This window comes from Centruroides vittatus, unplaced genomic scaffold (assembly GCF_030686945.1).
Source record: "Centruroides vittatus isolate TY-2023 unplaced genomic scaffold, ASM3068694v2 contig_1695, whole genome shotgun sequence".
In the NCBI taxonomy this organism is placed as follows: domain Eukaryota; kingdom Metazoa; phylum Arthropoda; class Arachnida; order Scorpiones; family Buthidae; genus Centruroides; species Centruroides vittatus.
In genome coordinates this window covers 327170-352784 of record NW_027121028.1, presented here as the reverse complement: position 1 = coordinate 352784, position 25615 = coordinate 327170, and the positions used below count along the sequence as shown (strand labels likewise).

General features: G+C 32.5%; 1 protein-coding gene across 2 annotated transcripts in view; it reads left to right on the top strand.

Moving 5' to 3' along the window:
• Positions 1-5112: 5112 nt before the first annotated feature.
• Positions 5113-25615, top strand: part of LOC136969039 (S-adenosyl-L-methionine-dependent tRNA 4-demethylwyosine synthase TYW1-like) — a 43719-nt gene continuing 23216 nt past the window's right edge. For both annotated transcript variants that reach the window (XM_067263118.1, XM_067263119.1), the window contains exons 1-9: positions 5113-5244; positions 7522-7643; positions 12470-12616; positions 12743-12844; positions 14433-14627; positions 16586-16685; positions 20504-20610; positions 24774-24887; positions 25105-25358. In XM_067263118.1, the coding sequence (XP_067119219.1) occupies positions 5226-5244; positions 7522-7643; positions 12470-12616; positions 12743-12844; positions 14433-14627; positions 16586-16685; positions 20504-20610; positions 24774-24887; positions 25105-25358 (1160 nt within the window). In that variant the 5' untranslated portion in view covers positions 5113-5225. The remainder of the gene's footprint in view (positions 5245-7521; positions 7644-12469; positions 12617-12742; positions 12845-14432; positions 14628-16585; positions 16686-20503; positions 20611-24773; positions 24888-25104; positions 25359-25615) is intronic.

Genomic DNA, 25615 nt, shown 5'->3' with positions numbered 1-25615 from the left:
TATAGTAATATTTTCGAGTTGTGACCAATCGAAACATTACATTTTCATCACACGACTGGGTATGAAGGGGTGTAACAAAGGGGTAAATCTCTAGATGAAGTCATGATTTTTAATGATAAAATCTGCGATAAACGTCCTGTAAATAGGAAGCCGATTTCCTCTGTAACGGAAAGGGGGTAAAATTTCTCCTTTTTACAAAATCAAATAATTGAAAGGTTTCTGGTCTTCTCTAAGTTATTTGAGTACAACATTTAGTTTAAATTATCATTTAACATACAGATGTGTTCAATTTAGGACCTTTCTAAATCTTAAAATAAGGAATTTGACGTTAAGAGGGAGAAAACGAAAGTTTTCTTGACATCCGTTTTCAGTGAGTTTCCGCCTGAACTACTCTCAGAATTTAACGTAAATTGCAAGTGGAATAAATGAATTAAAAGATAACATATTTAACTTAAATTTTGAAGTAATTAGGGGTTTAGGGGGGTGATTCTCTCGCTATCATTTGAGAATTAAAAATAGATCAAGTTATTTAAAAATAACCTTATCATATAACCACCTTAATTTGCTATTATTTCTTCCAGTTGGCTTTTTCGTTTACTAACAAAAGGAAGAAAACGGTATTCAAAACAGGAAGATTTGTATGAAACGTCAAAATATCATTCCTATGAGTACCTTGCCAACCTTTTACAAAAGTAAGTTATCAGTTACTAGCTAAATTAAATTTATACAGTCGACTCCGCATAAGTCGACACCCCAAGGGAAAGTGGAAATGTGTCCAGTTATCCCATGTGACGACTAAAGCGAAGTTGGAAAAAAATCACAAAACTACAATTAATAAAATACAGTAGTATAGGCTTACAATACATTGTGTCCTCCATTTACAATTACTCTGTAAATGAAAAACTGAAAAATTCGTTTAGTGTTGTTTGTTTCGAGCACTTAACTGTCTCGACTTTCTTTTTCAACGATCACCAACGCCTCGAAAACATCATATTCGCAATTGTCAATCGTTGGCAAGTAACGTCTAAGGGTTCTTAATGCCTCTGGCGTGAGAAAATGCAAAATTGGAATCTGGTGTGACGTTGATGTAGATTTGTATATTTACTTTTTGTTTATCTGTTATTATTTTATACATAAAAATACATAAAATGTTAAGGCATTTTTATTAATATGTATATATATATTAATATATTATTATATTATTAAATATATTAATTATATATTAATAAGTAAATCGACTCCCCCTCCTGAAAAAAATGAATTCGCACCACACGTGCTGAGTGAATTCATTTTTTCAAGAGGGGGTGACGACTTATCGGAGTGTGGGACGGCAAAAGTATGTCGAGTTATCCAGTGGTGACGAGTTAAACGGTGTCGCGTATAACTGGAGTTTTTTAACATTAATGCCTATGTAAGTCGGCCGGGACCACAGAAAACTGACTACTTAACCGATGGTGTCGACTTATGCGGACTCGACTGTATATACAAATTTATTCAAAATATACAATACGGTTAATGTTACCTTAGGATCCAAAATGGCGGCCGGGGAAATTTTTCCCTACTTTGGAGACTGCGACGGAGAAAAAATTTTTCCCTAGAGTCGAGACGTCGACGACGTGGGGATTTTTTCCCCGTTCGATTTCTACCCTGCGTTCGACGTTGCCGAGTATCCTGTAACCTCGAAACGGAGACGGTAGTGTGTAAATTTGCGACGGTAGAGGGAGCCTTTTCGTGACGTCGTGCGAGAGTAAAATCGGCGAGAAATTCGTAGGGGTGTTACGAACGAATATGCAAATGCATGATCTGCGACGTGAATTCTGTTCATTTCTGGGCAATTTTATGCAAATCGACTAGTTTCCTGTTGGAATCGTTTACTGCTGTGTTGCGACGAATTGCGTATTGGATTAATTGCTGTGTTTTTTTTTGTAACGATATTTCATTTGCACACAAATTGCTATCGGTGAATAATTATTATTATTAATTCCTCCAGTATTAGTAAGTATTGTTAATTCTTTTATTACAATTTAATCCTAAAAGTTAGAGAACCAAGTAATCAGAAATTAAGGAAAGACCGTGTTTTTTTCCTCTCCTTACCTCCCCGCGTTTAGTTTATTGCCAATTGTTCGATAATGACTAGTTTTGCCGATTTGAGTTGCAACGACGAATTTTGGTCGAGATGCACTTCCCGTGATTTCTACAAGTTGATGGAAGACGACTTTTCGGAGCTTGGTTTGCCTCCCCGTATCGATAACGCATCGAATTTTGCTGTAAAATTAAGCATACAGCCGACCGAGTCCGTTTGCATTCATTGCGATGAAGATAAGAAATGCTTCATATGTCAGGTGAACGACAGATCAGAAAACACTGTGAATTGAATCGTTTGTAAATACGTGAATTCCGGCAGTACGATAATAACGGACTAATGGAAAGGATATATGCACATTGACGACATAGAAGGAGTAGCGGTCGAACATAGAACAGTCAACCATTCGAAAAATTTCGTCGACCCCCAAACAGGAGATCATACTTAGAATATTGAACAATCGAAAAGTGAGTTAAAAACTCCTCTTTTTGTTGTTTTTTATTGTTTATTTCGGTTAAAAAATCCGCGGAGACTGCAGAGAAATTCAAGATGGCGGCCGGTACCATGGCCATCTTGAATGCAGGGGAAAATTATTTCCCCGTCGCAGTCTCCGAAGTAGGGAAAATTTCCCCGGCAGCCATTTTGGATCCTAGGGTAACATTAACCTACAATACAATATATATATATATATTAAAACCGAAATTCTGTATATTATAATATTGTAATCGACTAATATAATATAATATTAAGCGACTAATTAAATAAAGTGACGCTCATTCTCACAGGTATTATTTTTACGTATTACAAAGTAATTAAATTGCATACTTTGCATATGTTGTTACTAGAGTTAAGTGTGAATAAAAGTTTCCTAATTACACAAAATACACTTTACAACAGTTTTTACACTATAAGTTACGTTCAGAAGAAAGTTCCTAGCAATATTTGAAGCAAATATTTTTGTAAACGCAAGATTCAAACCGAGTTATAAAAAATCCAAGATCGAATTGCGTAACTTTCCCGGCGAAAAGTAAGCAAAGAAAAGTATATAATGATCCCATCTGCTGTGGAGATTTTATTTAAAAGATAACTTTTACATTATTTGTTATAGTAGAGGCAAGAAGTTTAATTTTGAGGGTAGCAGTTATTGAGGTTCTGTTTGGCAAAGTACAGCTTCTACCGGTAAAAATATTTACATAACTTGGAAGTGTTTTGAGATATGACCCCCACCTCTTTATTTTATCCCAAACCAATACAGTATGTGTAAATCTGACAATCTAGGAGGAATAGTTCTAAATCAAAATATAAAGCATTATTGTTTGTTTTTTGAGTAGTTTATCCTAATCAAATACAAATGTGAGTAATTGTGCAAGTTACTTAATATATTTAAAAGAATGTAAAATTATTTATGGTACCTAAAAATGGATTCGCAAAACTTGTTATTTTGAAACCAAGCATTGATCTCATAGCAATGTTGTTATTCATTTCTGTAAGATCAACTGTATATTGTCATATTCTTTAGTATTGTAAACAAACATATCAAACAGAAAACTCGGCAGTAATGCATTGTATTATTAATTGTATAGCATTGTGTAAGCACCTAGTTTTCTAATAAAGAGTTAAGACATTTAAAATACTATTAAGAAAGTTAATTCTTCATCTATAATTAATATCATATTAATAAATAATTCTATCGATAAGATATAATAAAGAAGATACTGCCTAATGAATCAATCTATTGTTAAAATGCTTTAATTAATTACAATTAAACATAACATTTACTTAATTATAACACGAAATTTTTATTCAGAAGTGAGATAAAAATCAATATTAATTAAAAGCTAAATTATGATTATTTATTTGTGTACACATTTTCAACCCGTTATCAGTATTTAAATCCATTGTTATGATCTAGAACGTTACTGGGCTGCAATTTGAAAAATGAATTATGAATTCCCATTGTCATTCGGCTGTTTGTCTTTCTTTCCTTAATCTCGAGAAGGGAGTTAGACAGATGAACTGAGAGAATAGTCCTGGCAATGACAGGCAGGAGGCTCCGATTTACTATATGTGAACTTCTAATGTAAATTCAATTCAACCACAGGAACATAATTAGCTAAAGCAGGGTAGACGTTTCCTTTGAGGCTCTTCCCTGCTTACCAATGTGTAAATTCATTAAAAGTTTTTTTTTTAAAAAAAATAAGAAATGTATTTACATAAAAACTGATTAATTATAAAAATAATTAACGTTAAATCATCCAATAATACTTCTGCTACTGTTTTGCAGTACTGTCTTTACGACCGCTAGTGTACAGTTGAACCAAATGTCACCGATTTTTTCCCAGCTTTATCTTCCTCACTATAACCACAGAAATTTAATAGCATCAATGCGTGTTAAGCCCAAGCTACCAAATTTCGTTTCTTAATAATTATCCCATTTTGAGATATTAAACTAAGTAGACGCCAACACTCACGCAGGGAAAGAATGTTTTCCGTCATTTTTTTAAGTTTTGTGTTCGGAAAGTCTCAAAACGCGGAGATTCGCAAAAAACTCGGAGGATCAAATTTGATATGATTTCAATTTTTTCCATTGTTATGTATGGAAAGTAAAGTCTGGAAAGTAAAAGTCAAATTAATGCAACTGCCTCCGGTAAGATGGCTGCACAGTCTTCAGTTTCTATCACGTGACCACCGTCTTGTGGTCGGCATCGTCTCTCACCACCCGGCCGACTTCGTGTGGGCCTGGCTGAATCCGCGACGGGTATGATAAAAAGGCCCTTTTGGCGTCCACAGGGAAGAGTAGATTGAAAAAAGCTACAGCCAAGTTTCTCCGACATAGATATTGATATTTTAATTAATTTAATTTAAATTGTTGATCTTAATAACACGTCAATGTTAGATATTTAATTAAATTCATTTTTAAAAATTTAATAATCAAATTAATTATAAAAACAGTTTTACACTAAATAACTCGAATTATAATTTGGCGAATAAGGAAAAAATTTATCTGGCAACACTTCGAGAAATTATCGTTATGTCGATTTCGCTCGGTTAAATTCGCACGTGGGAAGATGAACACGAGTTTGACGAGTCTTGACTTGTAAATATAAACAACAAATTCGTTTTTTATATACTTAAGCTGGAAATGAATATTTTTCATTCGGGTAAATCTTATCGTTGATTTTCTTTCGTTAAAAAATATCTTATTGTTTGATATTAAACGTTGCATTTTCTCGGGATATTTATGTAAATTAGTGTCGGTAAGAAATAGTTTTTATGTGTAATGTTATGCACTCGTGGCTAGTAAAAGTGTAACGACTTTTTAAATGAAATTTGGATACTGTTTGTAATTATTATAATTTCTTTAATAAGAAAGAGCAAGTTTCTTTAACAGGTTGTTTTATTAAAGTTAGTTGAAAGTAGATAAGCAACTGCAAAAATGTTTGAGATTGTGTTTTACTAAGCTCCAATAGAGCAACTGGTCGCTACTGAAACTCCAAACACTATACATAGTGATCTCAAAATCTCTTATGTGCGCTAGTTATTAAAAGCTATATCCGTTGTGGACGGAGTGTGGCGCGAGATCCACTCGGGGCTCTTCTAAACCGTTACCGAGACTCCCGTATGTTGGGCTCCGTCCCTAACGTCTATAGGGTATGTCGGTTATGTATAAATTGTTCCGACGTAGGATCGGGCTCTCTCGTATTTCTGATATGTGGTGTATATCTTCTTGCGAGGTTTGGCAAGAAGATATACACCGCATACCTTTCCCTTGTCAAATAGATTTTAATTTTTCCACGTTTTTGACGTGGTCTACGTCGATGGTCGAGTCGTTACGCCAGTCTCCGATAACTTCTTTATTATGAGATAAAAGTGAGAAATTTTTGCTTTTATAATATCCAAATTAAATTGTCGTCCGTTGTTAAGCTTTGACTTACCTGATTTCGGAGATGGCAAAAATGGTCTTTCTGTATCGTTATTAGAAATAATTAAACTAGGTGTCGGCAAAATGAATGTGTGTTTATCCGTTTATAATACCCGTAGAAGTTTTTTTTTTTTTGTCAAAATTTTTCAAAATTGGAATTTTAAGGAATTTAGATAAAAGTATGTCTTTATGATAGTCTTCGACGGATATTAAATACATTGCTTGAATTTTATTAACTTGCTTAAAGCTCATTCAATACTTTGAGGAGAATTTTAAGAATGTTAAATTTTACTAAACATTGTTTATCATTTACATTAACTTCTCATTAGCCATAACTCTTGAAGAATAACTAAAACATGTAAACAATAAATTGATAGAACTCTATACTGTTGTTTCTTTACGTGTACTAATAAGGGAAATGTTTCGGAGTGTGTATACTATTCTAATGAAGAGTTAGTAATACCATACGGACCCGTTTCCGAGGCATGGCTGTCGAGCACGTGCAGCAAATAGGATAACAAGAAAACGTCCGGTTTACCCAAAAAGTGAAGAATGTACATTACTGTAGCTTAATTTATTTTTTAAGTACCGTAATTAGCTGTACTCTTTCGGGAATCCATACACTCTACGTTGTTTTCCTCGTCAAAATGTCAAATTCTATCTTTTTCACTTAAAAATTAAAATTTTTTAAAAAATTATTTTTTTTCTTTTTTTAATTATTATCTTATGAATTATTTCTTAAAAATCACTTCATCATCAAATGCACGAAACAAATAATTTTTTCTGCTGTTGTTGCTATGAAATAGGTAAACATTTGAAATAGTTTTCATTGTTATAGTTGGAATTTTGTGTTATTTGTTTATTTCTTCAGAATTAAGGTAGTGTTGTGGAGAAAGTTCCAATATAGCCAGGCATTTGGAAGTAGTTATCCCTGCAAAATAGATTTTTGTAACTACTGTAAATCTTTATCCCACTTTAAAAGCTTTCGAGGTAGCAATTATTGAGATTTCCTGGTATAATCGTATATTTTCTATTGTGGCGACACCTTTAGCATTGGTCAATTGTATCTTGTCATGTATCGATAGTATTTGGAAAGTGAAAAATTGCAAAAATTCCAAGTAATTTAAAATACGTGATAATGAATTTTTCAACTCCAAAATTCATTAGAAAACTTACATAATATGCACATTAAGGGGACTGATTTAAATTTTGCCTTAACAGAATTTTAAAATTTTTCCAAAAATCTAAATCACATATTACGACTGTATCTAAACTAAATTTGATTGAAATTTCCCCAATAGTTTTTTCTACAGATTGCTTTGAACACCTGCTCTTTAATTATTATAATGCCGTGTATCGGTTAAGGTTGTTCCGATAAGTCTAAATTTTTACGAGTTTCGACGCGACGACATATTTTGTCCGTCGAGAATTTTTCATTTCTTAATTATGTGTAAATATTTAGAATTAAAAGCATATAAAGGCTTTGTTTATACAGCTTTTTGCGTAAATATTTCAGCTCCGTCGTGGACGGGTGGCTTGGAGAATTCGTTCGGCGTCGTTACGTTAACCGTCGCGGTCGGATGTTTAATTCTAGTATGGTATTTTGCCAGAAGTAGGCTAAAGGAATTTTTAATAAAGGTACGTATAATAATAATTTTGAATAATAATAATTTTGAAAAATAAAAACGCAGAATTTTTTGACAAGAAAATTTAACAAATTTTCTGAATTAATAAATAGAATTTTTTAAATAATAGTATGGTTTCGAAAATAATCTTTTTAAAGAGAGGGCGATAAAAAGCATAGCAATATTTTGATTTCGTTACGGCAGTGGTTCTCGACTCGTGTTTTACAAAGTTGCCTCGAGTGTTCCACAAAGAGATTGAATTTTAAGTTTTCTTGCAAGTTTCCTCCAAAGTACTTTAATATATTACTTTATTTGTAGACGTTTTCATGTTGCTGTTTCATTCAACACGATATAGTTAATTGCTTTGTGAGAATAGTGAACGTGGAATTGCTTGTCGATTTTCGAATATATCGACGCTAATGTTCCGCATATTAAAAAGTATATGCATCGTGTCCTGCAGCTTCAGAAAGGTTGAGAACCACTGGGTTATAGTTATCAACAAAAATGAATTTTAAAGACTATAAACACAAATTTTTTAAATTTAATCATATTTTGCATTTTAAAACATACTTAAACATTAGTACTCAATTAAACATATAGAGAGTTTTACTTATGGGAAACTTTGTCAGTTTAGGAATTTTATTAGTAATTTAATTTGTCCACAGTGGTCGTATTCGTACCGATGATCGGTGCCGTAAGTTACTATTTGCTTTATTTTTGGTGCGCAAATGCTAACTCTCAATCCTTGGTCGTGAATATGGGCATAAATGCAATAAAACAAAAGTTACAATTTAAAAATCAATACATTTTTTTAACAGTTTATTTTACAATAATTTTAATTTTGTCTTTATAAGTTGAAAGAGACTTGTATCTGGTAAATCACTTTTAATAACATTGAAGCGTAAAAAACTTTACATTATTTAAATGTTTGACATAAAATAGATACAGTGGAACCTTGGTATACGACCTTAATTGGTTCCCGATGTTTGGACTTGTACCGAATTGGACGTATACCAAACCGACCTTTCCCATAAGAAGTAATGTAAAAATGATTAATCCATTCTCGTGTAAAAAAATCCCGTCTTGATATGGTATATTAATGGGGTTGTAAAATAATTTAAACACTGTTTGAGCGCATTAATAAAGAAATAAATTTTATTATAGATTTTTAAAGTTATTACAGTATATTGCATTATATTATTTAAATCATTAAATCAAAATCAAGTCAATCCAAACTCTCCAAAAAGCAATTTCTCAACATGAGCTAATGTCTTCAATCTCTGTTTAGAAATTGATTTAACCCCTTTCGCAACATTAGCAGATTTAATAATGTATTTATTTTTCACAATTGTTGATATCGTCGTTTTCAGAATACAGTATGTAACAGTCAAATCTCGAACACCCATGCTATCTTCGTAATTTCTACAATCTCTTTTTCAGTTCCATTGTGATTCTAGTCATTTTTTTAGTTGTCTGTTGCTTTTCATTTGCCTTTTTGCAATTCATGATTAATAAAAATAATAAAATCTTGCTTACAAATTAAAATCAGAAGAAATTTAACAAAGTTATAAACCGTGGCACCGCAACGTCTAGTCTGGTCTAGTACACCGGTAGTGCTACTTGTTTGTAGATGACGCGTATAATTAAGTCGTATACCGAGCAAAATTTCGTCCAAACGGGACGTATTCTAAAGCAGACGTATATCGAGGTACCACTGTATTTGGATTCGTAGTATGTTGATCTGAAGAGAAACTAAAAGTTTCGGGTAACGTCTGAAGAAAATAAATTTTTTACTCCCAAGAACTATTAACAATTATTCAATTGAATTAGTTAAAAACAGAATTTAACTTATTGCAATGGACTTATATCTAATAAGAAAGGCTTTATCATCCTGTATATCGGGTAATCTGTTTTTATATAAGAGTTTCAATATGATGATGTATATTCTGCATTGAGAATATTTATTTTTTAGTTATGTTTAATATTTAAAAATTAAAAATAGTTGAGCAAAAATTATTGTGATGTCATTGTAGTGCCAGACTGCAATTTTTTTAATCATATTTTTAATTTAATTAATTCAAAATATCTCAAAATAATAGTATCTTGCACCTGTACATCATACTTTTCGCAATGACAACAGTTGTGCCAGTCATCTATGTAACTCTGTTCTGGAGAAAATTTTTGAATTGAAATTGCATGACTTCGGCTTAGACCGAAAGTTCATATATAGTTAATCGGGGCTTCCTGCCCGAGCTTTTCGTATCTAGTCTTGACTTTTGTCTATGTGACATCATTCTCGAGTAATAACGTCTTAAGCTCGATCAGTTTATAATACATCACCAAACGATCGCCTAAATATCGGGCTACAATATGGCTAGTTAAATGATTAGCACAAAGTAATTTGTCACTAGAGGTAGACGTTAGGTGCCATCTCTTAAGTAAATTAATAGTTATAAGTAAATAAATAAATTATTCAATAATTTTGAACCCTCTGGAATTAAAGAACTGACCCGGGCGGGGCTTGAACCCGCAACCTCCGCTTGCCGTGCGGTGCGCTTGCCAGTTAGGCCACCCGGACCCCAAGTGAGTCTTTGCTTCTAGAAGTATATTAATTTAGATATAACCTTACTTGGTTAAATACGGCGCTGGCTGGGGTCGATTCCTACGCCCACGGCCTAATACCATCTCCACAGTAGCACTCAGCCGGCTATCTCTTTACCCAGCGAGGTATATATACATATATACAAATAATAATTTACTTAAGAGATGTTGCCTAATGTCTATCTCTAGTGACAAATTACTTTGTGCTAATCATTCAACGCGCCATATTGTAGCCAGATATTTAGGCAATCGTTTGGTGATGTATTATCATTCTTGAGATTATGGAATGACAGACAGGCAGATGACAATGAAAATTTATAAGTCTACAATCTTTTTCAAATTGTAGCCCAATAAGGGTTTCATTTATACAGTTTTCTATGGCAATATTTCGGCTCCATGGACAGATAGATGGCTTTGAGAATTCTGTTGGTTTTTTGTTGTAGTTGAGATAATTTGGATTTTATTTTTTAAATGTTTTTGGAGATTTTTTAAGTTAAGCTTTTGATTGAAACACTTGTGAAGGAAGCTCCTGATACGTAGGGTGTATAAAGCCAAAGTATTTGTGATATATTCTATCTTTTTGATTAATTTCCACATCACAGATATTTAAATTAAGCTCCTTTGTGAGTAGGAAGAGGTTGAAAACTGATTTTTTAATCTCTCACCTTTCATTTTCATTATTCCAATAATGTTTGAAATAATTGAACATTTTCCATAACAGTAAAATTGAGTTGTGAGAAGTTTAACTTAGCATGTTCTTAAGTATTCCATCAGCTTGTACAAGCTGATGAAATAAGAATTTTGATGAACATATTTGAAGAATCTCTGCTCTGGATTTTATGCTTATATCCACTTGCACAAATTATGATTAGTAAACTTCCCAATTTTAAAAGTTTTACTATCTGAGAACTAACAAAGTTTTAACCTTGCAGGTGTAAAAACTTCAGCTCCCTCTTAAGAGAAATCCTGATAAAATCCTCAATTCTGATAATTTATATACAAGGTATGTCTGGAAAAAATCCAGCCGTTGTTAATATAATGAGAATGGTTTGTGCATTATCGACGTAACCTGTCAGCCAAGGAGAGTGGATTAACTGACAGTGTGAGAGCTAGAAGCTGATTTGAGGATTCCAATGTTTCTTGTGTCTTCTTTAATAAATGTGTCTATTTTTCATATTATATGGCCTGATACTTTCTGGACAGATCACATACAGTATATACAGTCTTCCAAAAAGATGCTTCCATTTTAAATTACTGTAATTCTGTTAATTATCAATACTATCCAAGAACATTGTAGTGTGTGATATATCCATCTGCTTCTATTCTTTTTTTTTTTAATTGGTTTAAAACCATTATTTTCTAGGAATTATCACATCCACAGACTCCAAAAATACTAGCCAATCAACTTGGAGTATGTGGATGTGATAATTCCTGGAAAATAAGTGTTTGAACCAGTTACATACTGAAATTGTAGTGTATATTAAAATGTTGGAAAACCGTACCAAGTTTCGCCTTGCCCATTAGAATTTCTCGATGCATGCATTTTGTGTCAAGTGACAAACATCTAACCAATGCTCGAATTCTTCCTACACTTACTACAGCATATCCATTGTATCCCCTCCCGTGGCAGCCGTGATTCTGCAGCTCCGGATTACTCGTGTCGCACAATGACGAGTGATTCCGACTTTGCAAACTACGGAATACAAAATGCCTTCTCTGCTGTAGAGTTGCCATTTTCATTTACAGTGCTTTCTAGAGGTAGTAGATAAGAAGACATTTAAATACATGTGGGAGATGAAACTCAAACAATTACTCTATTGATTGGTGTACATTGCATACTTCTCGAATAATAATTAACATAATTACAATAATTTAAAATGGTAGCATTCATCTTGGAAGATCCTGTATACTTATTTCTTAACTCTCTCCTTTCTTAGGACATTAGGTAGGCAGTCTGTATACGGTGAACTTCCATATAATGTGATGAAAAAATTGTAACTAGTATGCGAACAATGATATAAACAGTGAAGCTAATAGTTATAAAAGATGTAAAGGTTTATCAAAAAATAATATGCAGCATATCTGCATGTCATATGGGAGTTCATTGTATTTATGAACACAGATTTTTCTATTATCGCTGAATTAATTGACTATCTTTAGTGTTTATAACAATTAACTCTTATAACACTAACAAATATAAATCTTCCAATTCGGATTACTTTATATTAAATATTACAGATAAGAAATGTATTTGAGAAACCTTCTCCGATTCAAAAGACGTTTCACGTTACTTTATCTAGGAACGTACAGCAAAAAACTTGCCGTCCAAGTGGATTTATTAAAAGTGTAAAAGTTTTTTATGGAACGCAAACAGGAAATGCTAAGGTAATACAATTTTATGTTTTTGCTGTGTCCAGCTATTTAACACTCATTTTATAATGTTTATTAGAATTTTATTTACAATACTATTTGTTTTTATCTGCATAATTATAAATACTTCTATAATTTTAGAAATTTTCCAAAGAGTTAGCAGAAACTTTGCAAGATAAAGGATGGACGGTCGAACTTATCAATTTGAAAGATTACGATCCCGACGATTCTTTTTTAGAAGAAGTATGTTATTTTGTTCCATTTATTGTACTCAAATTATTATTATTATTATTATGATAAGTTTCTTGAAAATTCTCCTATGTTTCATATGAAATTACTTATTGATACATAAAGAAACTTTCTATGGACAGTTCATAGCATTCTTTGTTAAGTATGTCATGGGAATGATGAGTTTCGTCTTTGTCTTGAGTCGGTTACAATGCACTCGACGATAAAAGTGCTTCTAATAATTATATAAAAAAAGTACTTTGATTAGGAAATTAAAATGGTAAATTGTTACTCTTACATTTAAGATCCTTTTTTATTACTCTTTATACTCTTCGTACTCTTGATTGATTAAAATTACGTGAAAAATTTGATTAAATTACCTTAAAACGACTGGTACACAGACAGTGTTGGCAAGTGGAAGTTTATATGTAGGATGATCGTAATTAAAGTATCTTATTCGTCGTCGGAGGGATACGTAGCAGTCCAGACTCTATCTTTATGTGCCGACGTCTCGGAAAGTGTGGAAGATATTTCGACGGAAAAATTGCTATGGATATTATGGGACCGAGAGAGACTAAACGGCATATTATATGCATATTGCTCGTGTCTTACGGGTGATTTCTGGGTATAAACTGTCGGGATATCTCGAGTGCTATTTGCGTTACATCAGATTAGCCTCGACAATCACAATCTTGCTCCAATACATTTCTCTTGTCATGCTGTTTTACATAAACATGGTTTTTTTTGTGTGTTTTAGTATTGTTTCCCTTATACTGCTTAAAATTGTTGCATAGTTTTTGCCACTCACAGCCACAGGTGTCATAATGGTGAATATTGGGACTAAATTTTTCCTTGAAGAAATCACTTCTGTTTGTCTTGACATTACAATTTCTATTGTATTATAGTAATTACAAGTAACTTTTATATGACTCTATATTCAAATACCATTCAACAAACTGTTCGGTGTTTCAAATGCTAATTCACTGCATTATTCCACTTGCGTAAAACTTGAAATTGGAGTAGTCCTTATTAAAACTGTAAAGCTGAATTCCGTAAAAGATATTATATTTCATAATAGTAAATCTGTAAAATTAAAAACATTATACCTCTAAATTATATCTTATATCATGATTTTTGGAATGCTCATACATTTAAAATGTTCCACAGTGAGAAGTTTACCCTTAATGAATTTTCTACATTTGTTTTTGTTTAGGTCTTTCATATCTGAAATAAATAAATAAATAAATACAAAGACGGAAAAAACAGTACATTTGAAATTAAATATGATCTCGCATACACATTCAATTTCTTTTCGTGTGTGCTTACGTGATAAAAAAAATGGAGGAATTTATTTCAGATTTTTAGTTTACACCTCTACACCTACAACAGATTTCAATTTACTACTTGAGAAAAACTAAAACAATTGCATTACACGAAAATAAAATATTAATATAAATGCACGTGATTTAATCGTGTGCATTTATATTAATGATGTCGTCTTTGTCGATCGTCTCGTCTTTGACAATTTTAATTAAGTTCGTAATTAATTCTAATTGGATAATTTTTTTAGGCAAAAAATTGATTATAATCTGTATCCGCCTAGGCAAAAAAGAAGACAACCTGCATTTTTATCATTTCTACTTACGTGGACGGACGTCCGCCCGACGACGCAAAATGGTTCTGCAAATGGTTAAAAGACATCTGTTTCGATTTTCGTATGCAGAAATTCGTTCTGAACGGGATGAGGTACGGAGTTTTCGGACTAGGTAATTCCCTTTACGGAGAAAACTTTAATAAGGTATAGTCTGCTTAAAGATTTAAAATATATTTTATTTATATTTGTAAATTTATTATTTCTGAAAATTAAAAATATTATCATAATTTCTCAACGTTAAAAGGGATTCTTTAATGTCGAGATTATTCAGATTATTGTATTATGTAATGAGTTGTAAAAATTTAGCTTAATAGGAACTCTATGTTCACATATTTACTGATGATACTAATATAAAAATTATATAAATAAATGTAATTTTTACAGTAGTATTGTTGTGCATATACACTGCTGAACTTTTCGGTAACAACAGCTCCGTTGAAAGATCTACTAACAATCGTAACTTTATATTTGGCATAGCATTTGGTATTTAATGAAGAATGTTTATTACACTTTATGGTGTATACTCCATGCCAGAATATACGAAGCGCGATTAATTTAATGGGAATCTAATTGGTTTCCGTTTTAAAATGTAGAAGCAGAATTTGTATGTTAAGTGACAATTGACTCGTCCTTACTCACATTTGATGCATAAATTTACAATCGGTTTCTTACTAACTCGATTCGTTAATTTCAACTTGCAGAAAATTTCCAATAAAGCTGATATTTATTTGTTTCTACTGTCATTTAGCTTCGTTTTGACAACTTTTTAAACCAACATGTTAGGTATTTTATTATGACGTATCATAGACATTAAGCCTGTTGGGTCGCATCTGGTAGTACTTAAATGTTTTTCTGGCAACGCTAGCAAGAGAAAAAACACGAACACGAGCGTGCCATAATGTAGATGCCGAATTAAAGTTGTTATTGTTTAATTGTGAACGTTAGTGCTTCATTTCTTTCTTTTCTTACATACAAAAAGAAAAGCTAAATGATCTTCCCAAAATTATTGGCCTACTTTTTGGCTACGTTATTAATTAATCCGCCTAGCGGTAGACGGTTAAGCCGCCATCTCCCGTTTAATTTAGAAATTTTTGAAAGAAAAGAATCGAACCCGCAACTTTTGCTTACCGTGCAGATGCGTTGCCGGTTACGCTATCGGGAACTTTATCCGATCTTTACTTCCAGAACTATAAATTTAGACACAATCATACTGGCAAGGTTATTTCTCTTGATTAAAATGTCAATAGCATTGATTTCAGGAAAAGTTTTTGCGAATGAAAATAAGTGTGATATTAAAAAAGATGCATTTGCAACAACATAAGCTGGTAATTATCACTAGTATAGTGATAATTACCAGCTTATGTTGTTGGAAATCAGCAGAAAGTTTACACATTTTAGAAACAACCCATTGAGAGAAAGACAAGCATAAAAATCAAGAGAATTTTATAGTGCATTGGTTCTAGTATGTGATTTCCAGCTTATTGCTACAAAATAATTTTAAATAAATAGATGGCAATTATTTCTTTATATGTTAAGATTCAAACCTAAAAGAATGACAACGATTTTATACGTTCGACTTAAAAAATTTAATATTTTTATCGGTTAACTTTAATCTTTAACAAACTTGTAGTTTGGTCTTTTTAATCTATGTTCGATTGACATATATAAAGAATAAATGAGAGGGTATTGAAGTCAAACAATTTTGTTGTGTCTACGGCATATATCGACATATTTAACAACTTTCGGCTATTGTTTGAAACATTTACATTTATATTTTAATTAATATCTTTATATTATTTACTTGGACATCATGCAACTTGGTCGTATTGTGATAGAATCGAGGCGGCATTTGTTAGGCACGGAAGAGGCAATTCTCGTAGCCGACGGTTGCGGGCGGACAAACTTTGCACTTCCGACGCGGGGAAGCAATCCAATCAATTGCTTTGTTCTTGTGTTCTTTTGAATCATATACTAGTTTAATTAAATTATAGAATTTTTTGGATGATAGATGACATATAAAAAACAAAAGTAATTTTCTATCCGCATCAAATTCTGCTCTTATTACTCAATTTGTAAGAAGACCATTGATAATTACTTTATAGGTTTCTAAAGAATTGGACGAATGGTTAAATAAACTCGAAGCAGAAAGAATACTGGATGTCGGTCTGGGTGACGAGAATACGGCAGAAAGCAAAAACGGAGGTAATTATTTTGTTACGTAAAAACGTCGCGTGCTTATAAAGGGTACGTTTGTAGAAATGCCAACCCGAAAAGAGTGCTATCGGTAGCACGGGATATGTCATGGATGGTTAGAGAGTAGGAGGAAGCAATGCCTCTATTTGTCCTGCTCCCAATATGACATTATTGCACTAATTTTAAGATATTCCTAAAGTAAAATAAGTTCTGTTTTCAAATTATAATATTTTTAATTTCATAAATTTAATTATATTAATTAAACATATTAAGTGTGTTTTTTCTATTTATAAGGTTATTCTTAAAGTTTTGAATATTTATTAATCAGATATATTATGACACAGATAAATTTTTAAAATAAATTTAAATTGATATTTCTTGTTTGATAAAATCAAATTCGTACATTTGGCAGAATCTGCCCCTTTGTCTGCATCGTGTATATGTTTCTTTGCTCGGGATTTCTGGACGCGCACTCTTCGGTCCCGACGTCCGAAGAGTGCGCGTCATTTTTATGTCTGAGTCGGTTGTTTCTAGACAGATTTTAGCCGACCGTGCAAGTGGGTCGTCCACGAGAACAGTTTTTAGACAAACACTTAGACATTGGATACTTCCAGTTCACAAAAAACTAACTACATGTTGTTAGTACGAATGCAGAGATTGGTTTGAGATTGCATACTAGCAATTCTATGCGGTCGACGTTGTCGAGTTCTTAGGGTGGAGGGACTCGAGTGCGTATAAAGTAACGACGGGCATACTTTTGGACACACATTGCCTAGACAACGTACGAACATACGACGCACGTTTTTATGATGGACATACTGCAGAAAAGTACTTTTGCCGATATTCGTAAATATAATGTCATTAGGCAGTATTTGAAAAAAAATTATCGGTGGGACGGATGCCGTCCGTGGACGGACCCTGTGACTCCGTAGTTGAAATTTACACACTGCTTCTGTAGAAACTACAAAAAATTTATTCTAGTTGGCCTTTCTGCATTTCCGAAGTCAAACGAGTTAGACAAGGACATCATTTGTTATTCTTACTTTTGATTGATTCATTTATAACAAATGACCATTTCTAAAGTCAAAGTTATGAATGTTGCAAGTTTATTAACTTCTAGAAATTTTTAAAATTATTTAATTCAAAATTTGTTTCCACTTATTAACAGTTGCAAAAGAACAAGCTGTAATTGACTTTCTTCAGGATGAATTTGGATATTTAATTAATTAAAAATGAACTATTGCAACCTGAAAATCGATTTAGCATTTTAAGTTTAGTTCAAAACAAATGGTAAACTCATTAGAATGGAGATAAAATCAAAAGATGGATCAAGTTAAGTCATGCTGCACTTCTGGCTTATTGCTAATATAATTAATATTTTGCTTAAATTTTACAAAAGTAAATCAATTTATTTACTTCTACTTTGGTAAAAATAAAATAAGATAGATTCGTGCCTCGTACATAAATTTACTTCTTTGCGTTTCACCAGAATTCATTCAATTGCACTATCTGGAAACTATAAAGAAAAAAAATTAAGTATATTTAGTGAATGTTTTGTTTATTTATTTAAATCTAACTCTGTCTACACAAAACCAAACTTTAGTTTGATTTTTCTCACATTTTATACTTAATTCATTCATAAACACGACATTTCGTTGTAAAGTACTATTTTTAGTATCTTAGGAAATCGACACAAAATGCGGTCGATAAAACTTCCGTTAACCTAACGGGTACTTTACGCGGATTCGAGATTAGTTTGCCAGGCCTGGGCTTTTAAGCGTGCACCGAAAAATTAGTAATAATAACGATAAATATCAAGTCAGATCAAAAGTTCAAATATATTTAATTAATAACTAGAATGTACTACGTACAGTTATCAATAGTCCAAACAAAATTTATTAACGAAAATCAACAAGTCAACCCGACAATAAACTTAGCTACTTAGCTTAACTTAATATTAATTCCCCTTTGAAAATTCGACAAATCCAATACTTAGAAACTATGAACAAAATCTCTTACTAATTAAACGTCTATCCGTCACCTCACTATACGAAGAAACTATTTCCTCAATCCTTTCGATATCGTCAAATTGTCAATCGAACTCCTCTTTAACACCTTGGATCGTCCAATTATCAATCTGGACTTCTATCAGAAAATACTTCGCTTTCGAATTAACCTCGCTCTCAAAGTTGCCTCGATTTGGAATTCACCTCTCCTCCTTCGGTTAACGTGCGGGTTTTATACTGTGAGGTGACGTCACACTTGAGCTGGGTTACTCCCTTATTTACATACTTAGTTGCTAACATTAACTTTCTTTTCTGGCAGCTTTAAGTTTCCGACAAAGCTTATAAACCGTTTACAAAATATTTATCATAATTTTCTGGGATGTTAAGACGGTTTATCAAGTATTTCTTTACTAGTGAATGTGGGGACTCCCCCCTCCATTTTTTTTCTGCGGACTGTTACTTCCGCCGGGCAGCGCAAGTGCGCAAGATTTTTCCTACGGCGCTTATTTCTCCGTGAGTTGTTTTATCTTCATTTTTCATTACTAACAAGAGAGTGGTGGGGAACCTTCGTCCTAAATAAACTTAAACCCCAAACAAAAGATAATAAAACGGAAATAATAATAAAATAAAAATAACGTTCGGACTCAGTTCCTTACACCGTAACTGCTAGTGGGACGGTATACGGACAGAACAAACACTATTTTGGTGTGTTATAAAAGATGTATTTTTTTCTTTAATTTTGTAATCTATTCATTTAAATAAATAAATAAAAATCATGATTATTTTTACTTATATACTTGGGTTTAAACCCAAATATATGTAAGAATGGTTTCCATTGATTGGTGTTTATTTTTTAGTGTTGGGAGAAATGGAGACCGACTATAATTTCAGTTGTGATAGATACCTCGGAGCCACACAGAAATACAATTCGTAAATATATATTAAAAGTTTCTTTAGAATGCTAAAAAGAATCCAATAAAATTCCAACTTTGGAATCTTTTAAAATTATTTTATGCATTTGGAAGTTGTTAGTAAAAGTGAATCGAAGTGTTGACAAAAGAAACGGGCAAACTTTATTATCCAACGTCTATTGAATTACGAGCCAACTGCTGCCGAGGTCCGTAATGCTTTGTGGATAGATTGGTCGGTTTCCAAAATATTAATTTTAATTAATAACTATTTTATAAGATATTAAAAGTAAAATCATCTTTATCTATTTGCATTACGGAGGTTTTCTGACAACAAAACACGTATATCGTTAATGCTGGCAAACTCGTTTTAGTGTCTCTTTTCCATAATGTGATACGAATGTTTCGGTCCAGTTTTATGCACGACGATTATTTGGATATAAGAAATTTACTTGTTTTATGCATTGTTTAAGAGTAGAAAACATGATGCTGTATATTTTCCAAAATAATGCACTGCCGGAATGCTTTCGGAAAGTTCTTATTATTCTCGCTAATGCTTAAGATGTAAATAGCATTGTAATTAACTACTGTCAATAACAAAATTATTTGCTTTGTTTTCTCGCAGACACAAAGATACTGGTAGTTAATCTTGTATATATAATGTATCGGTGCATTTTATTTACTTCAAAAAGCTCCGTTACGTGTGAACTATGTTGTTTTGTTACCATTATGACAGAAATTCACACTACTTTGAGAGTCGTTTGAAGTCCGACTCTTTCTTACCTTTTATAGCATAGCTTTTTAGCAACAGAACTTAACTTTTAACTTTAACAATTTAATTATTTTTATTAATTAACTGTATTTCTGATGTTAAAAAGGAAAAATACAATAAAAAAATATATTTACGATATAGACATCCATTTGGATTTTGTGGAATGGAAGAAACGGTTAATAGAAATATTAGAAAAGCCCGAACGTGGATACTCGTCGCAACGGATAAAAGCCAATCGTAATAAAGAGGTAAAATTAATTATTAATTTCTGCTTTATTCTCGATAAAAGTGCTTTTTTTAAATTTGAAAAAATTAATAATTTATTCAGACTATTTTTGTAACTTTTTTTTAATAATCAATCAATCTGCTAATTATTCTCATTTAATAAAAATTGTGATTCTTCTTTTGTTTATCCAATCTAACAATAACGCATGCAGAAACCTCGGCACTTACTCCGGCATTCGATTTACTTATCGTGCAAGCATTTTTGGCTCCGTTTGGGCCTGTCGTCGGATAGCACTGCCGTTCCGTTCCGTCGAACCCGACGTGTACGACGAACCGGCCGCATTACCCGACGAACGTCCCAAACGGATCCGATAATGTTCGCGTAATTAGTAAATCGAAGTGCCGGATTAGATAACGAGGCTTCCGTGTGTTATTGACTGTTGTTCCAGCTTTGTGAGTTTGTATCAGTTTAACAATACTTTACTAAAGGAAAACCCAAGAAAAGTTTAGTTTATATTGAATAATGATTAGATAAAAATAAATAATGTTTAAGAATATTCACACAGTTAAACATTAATGCATTGTTATACCAATGTCGGGATTAAAATGGGAAAAAACTTTCTTTGTGTTGTACTTTTTTCACACTGTAATTCGTAAGCTGGCTTAGTAGTTAAGCAGGATTAAATTAAGTTTAATTACCACTAACAAGGTTAACTACTCGTTAGCTTACATCCAACAATATTTTACCTATATCCAATTTAGGTGACTAAACATTTTAACATCACACTATTTCTACTGCAACTCTTTCATTAAGGACACATTTTGAGCTGGCCAATGCCCTATAATTAAAATTTCTATTAAATGCTTCCAAACATATTGAGAAGTGCACTGTTTGCTATTTATAAATGTAATATAAAGAAAATTTTTGCCATTAATTACTTTAAAACTAAAATATTCTCTAATACAGCATTGTCTTTATTAAATTACTCAGTTTTCAACTTTTAAAATAAAATGCTACGGTACTCGAGCGAGTGACACGTATTGGATCGTTCGTTACGTTTACGTGCTAATGCAAACATAATACAATCGAGATATTGTTTGAGTGCTTTTCTTCTAATTTTATCATTATGTTAATTTGATATTTATGTCATTTATGATTAACGTACGAGTCGCAAGAATTACTATTTTTGTCATTTAGTATCGTCATTTGTAATATATTTGTTTAAAGAATTTTTCATTTAAATACTAAGTGTTCATTGATTTAATGATTATCCATTTTCACAGTTTTACCTTATTTATATTTGATTTTTTAACTTTTACCACATTCTTGCTTCCGACATTGGCCGTCAAAGATGGATTTGCTTCCTTTCGGTCTACGTAAATCATTGATTCTTTAACTCCGTATGTCTCTATTAAACTGTTCGTTTCTTTGACAAATTTTCACTGTGATTTTTCTCGCTTTGATTAACTGCTATACGCTCTTCTTACTGCTATGCACATTGTGATAACTGCTTCTGCCATATTTCATTTTCTTTGAATTTGCGGTGGACTTTGGGGAAACCTTGAAGTGACTTATGCTTGTTAGGGAAAGAGATTTAAGTTGGCCTAGTTTTTGGTAGTTAAACCGATTAAACCTTAAGTCTGTTTCATTCACATTGCATACCTTAAGCTGTCGGTTAAGCCAACTTAAAAATTACAGTGTGAAAGGGATATTACACTTGATATTTTTGTCATAACATTGAAAATCAGTTTGACAAACACCAAGTTTCAGAAGGTTAATCCTTTTCTTCTTATATGAATGATACAGTAGAACCTCGGTTATCTGGACCTCTATTATCCGGATTTTTGATTATCCGGATTGCTCAAATTAAACAAAAATTGTACGAATTTGCCGATTTGCACTTGGCGAATTGCGACACTGTTGTACGTACGTGATGGAATGCATAGAACAAAATTTTGAAAAGACCATTAGTAAATTCCAGTAACATGGTAGAAAGTGGTATAGGGGACATTGCGGAAGCAATAGCACAAATTTCAATATGTGCCGAATGTGACGAAGATGTAACTGAGTGGTTAAATTGCGATGCGAACGATCCTGGATTCCAAATTTTGAATGACGAAGAAATAATTAAAGAAATATCTGTCTCGGATGAACAAGATCGAGAAGACGAAGAAGAGATTTGCGAAGTAAGAGATATTGGTCCTACACATTCTGAAGCTTTTCGGTGCTTAGATGTTGCCATGAAGTGGTTTGAGAGCTAAGAAGAGCGTATCTCGGGACAACTTATATGTCTTAAAAGTATTCGCGATTTAGCAGCTTCAAAAAGAACAGCTAGCTTTAAACAAAAATCGACAATTGAATTTCTTAATAAAAAATAATTTAATTTGAAGCTGTATATAAATCTAAACAAATAAAAATTATTCATACTGTATGTACAGTACATGTCTTTCACTGTCAATTATTTTTTTTCTTTCGATTATCCGGATTTTTCCTTATCCGGACTACCTTCATCCCCAATTAGTCCAGATAATAGAGGTTCTACTGTAATACCTTTCTTAAATTGAAAATATCTATAAAAATTGAGCCAATTTTTGTTTTTGTATCATAATATCTTGATCATGCATTGGAAACAGTTAGTTTTTGAAATCAACAAGCACGTATTACTAAATGTGTGGTTCACACATTCTGAATCAGATCTTGTTGAATGATAAAAGCAATATAAATTTATTTTCAGTTTAGTTCCTGTTTCCGACGAAGCATTTCTTATGATGTAGAGCAAACTTTCATTCCTGTTTGTAGAAGCCAACATTCCCCAATTCCAATCTTTGTTTCTTGGCTGTTTTACATACTGTAGTCACCAAGAGTTGCCGTAGAGTAAGAAAGAGATTGGTCACTTAATACCAGATCCGAACTGCATAAAATGAAGATCTGTGAATTCCTTCCGGAAATCCTATGGTAGTTCGTGTAATTGTGTTGGTACTAAGCAGCCAAGCATTACCGTGCAGAAGTAAAGCACTTTTCGCAAGCAGCCCAAAATGTTTCTGTTTAACAACAGATCTGAACAGCTTTGATGTTGTATATAAGCAGATATATTAAGTGATGATTTTATTGTGTGGACTCTCCCAACACACTTATTTATGGGTACTACATTCAAAATGTAGTAACAATTACTTTTCTAGTAGACTTGATAATCTCGAATGCAAGATCTAAGATATTTTACACCGTGTCTGCATAAAGAATTTTCCATGCAAAGACATTAAAAAAAACAAATTAATCCACAGACCTCGTACGGTAGTTTGGATGCCGTTTTAATTGCATTTCCACCTTTAACTGACAGCTGTCGTCGCACGTGCAGTGCAAAGTGATGATTTTCAGTGTTGTCAAATGAGAATAACAAATCTGATCGGACTAGGATCGGTTGTAACGATGTAGTCTCAAACTTATTTCTGTCCCCAAACTGACCCTTTTATAATTATTTATTGCAACATTATTTTATTTTCTTAATTTAAATTCTCGTATATGTTAGTTCATTTAACTTCCCAAAATTTTAATCGAAAATTACATAAGTTTCCAAAATACAAGCTTGTGTTTGTTTATCTTGTGATGGACCGGAAAGGTATTTGATTAATTAATAAATCGCCATTGCAAATAAAAGTTATGAACAATTGAATTTACGACTTATTGATAAAGGATCAAAAAATTTGAATTAATAGGTATGAATTACACTTGGTAGCTGTTACAGATTATTTTTCACATTCCCAGCTTGGGAAATGCTGCTGTACGGGATCATCTTGATGACCACAGTGCACATTTTTCCAACATCTTACAGATTCAAATATTGCAATTATTTAAGCATTTATGTGTGTATTCTTTTCCTTTCTTAAACAGTCAATGAAGTTTAAGGTATGACTTGTATTGTCAATGGAACATATTCTCTTTTAACAGTAGCGATTTCTTCTGTTTTTATGACCAAATTTGTTACATCAAACTCAAAGCCCAAGGTTAGAGGAAGACAAAAGGCAGAATTGATGTTATTTGTGAACTGATTATAAATGAACTTAATAATTGATGAATTTCTAACATGTTTTATTTTGTTTTTAAAATTAATTTTACGCTTTCTAATGAGTTAAATAAAAACCTATGTTAAACATTTTGTAGATGTTTAATTATAGATTTAATTTATAGATGTTTTACGAAAGCAGTGATGATGATGATGTGGAAGATGTAGCATCCGACGGAAGCGAATTGGTAGACGTGGAGGATTTAGGATCGGTGATGAATAAAATGAAGAACATTAAGGTAAGGTATGACTTTTGTAAATTCAAAAATTCTTGTTTGAGTAATTGTATATAAGTAATATTCGGGTGTAAGAGTCACATGCAGTAAAACAGAAGTGTTGTTTTTGCTTAATTTTTCTTTACTTTTCTTTGAAGTATAGATTTTAATGAATTTTTATTGTGGAAAAGTATAAATGAAATTATATTGCACTACAGAAAGTATATGTTCTACTTTGTAGGCTGCAAAAAAGAAAATTTCGGAGGATTCGGGCCCGAAAGAAATGATAACTCCGACGTTGCGCAAGGCCCTCACCAAACAGGGTTACAAGCTAATAGGATCTCACTCGGGCGTCAAGTTGTGCCGGTGGACCAAGTCGATGCTCCGCGGCCGGGGAGGCTGCTACAAACACACGTTCTACGGCATCGAGAGTCACCGGTGCGTGGAGGCCACGCCCAGTCTCGCCTGTGCAAATAAATGTGTATTTTGTTGGAGGTAAATTTCCTACTATTGATTATGAGATCATGTGCAATTTTAGTGCCATACATTGATTTAACACTGTCAGATAAATGCAACAAAACTTGTAACTCAGAGTTTATTAGTTTATTTTACATAATGGGTTTTTGGTCTAATACAATATTTTTAAATATTCTTTAGTACTTTATTTTGAGTTCTTTCATTTTAAAAACATATGCTAAATATTACAAGGGTAGGCTGAAAAGTAATGCACACATGCTTGTAGAACACGAACA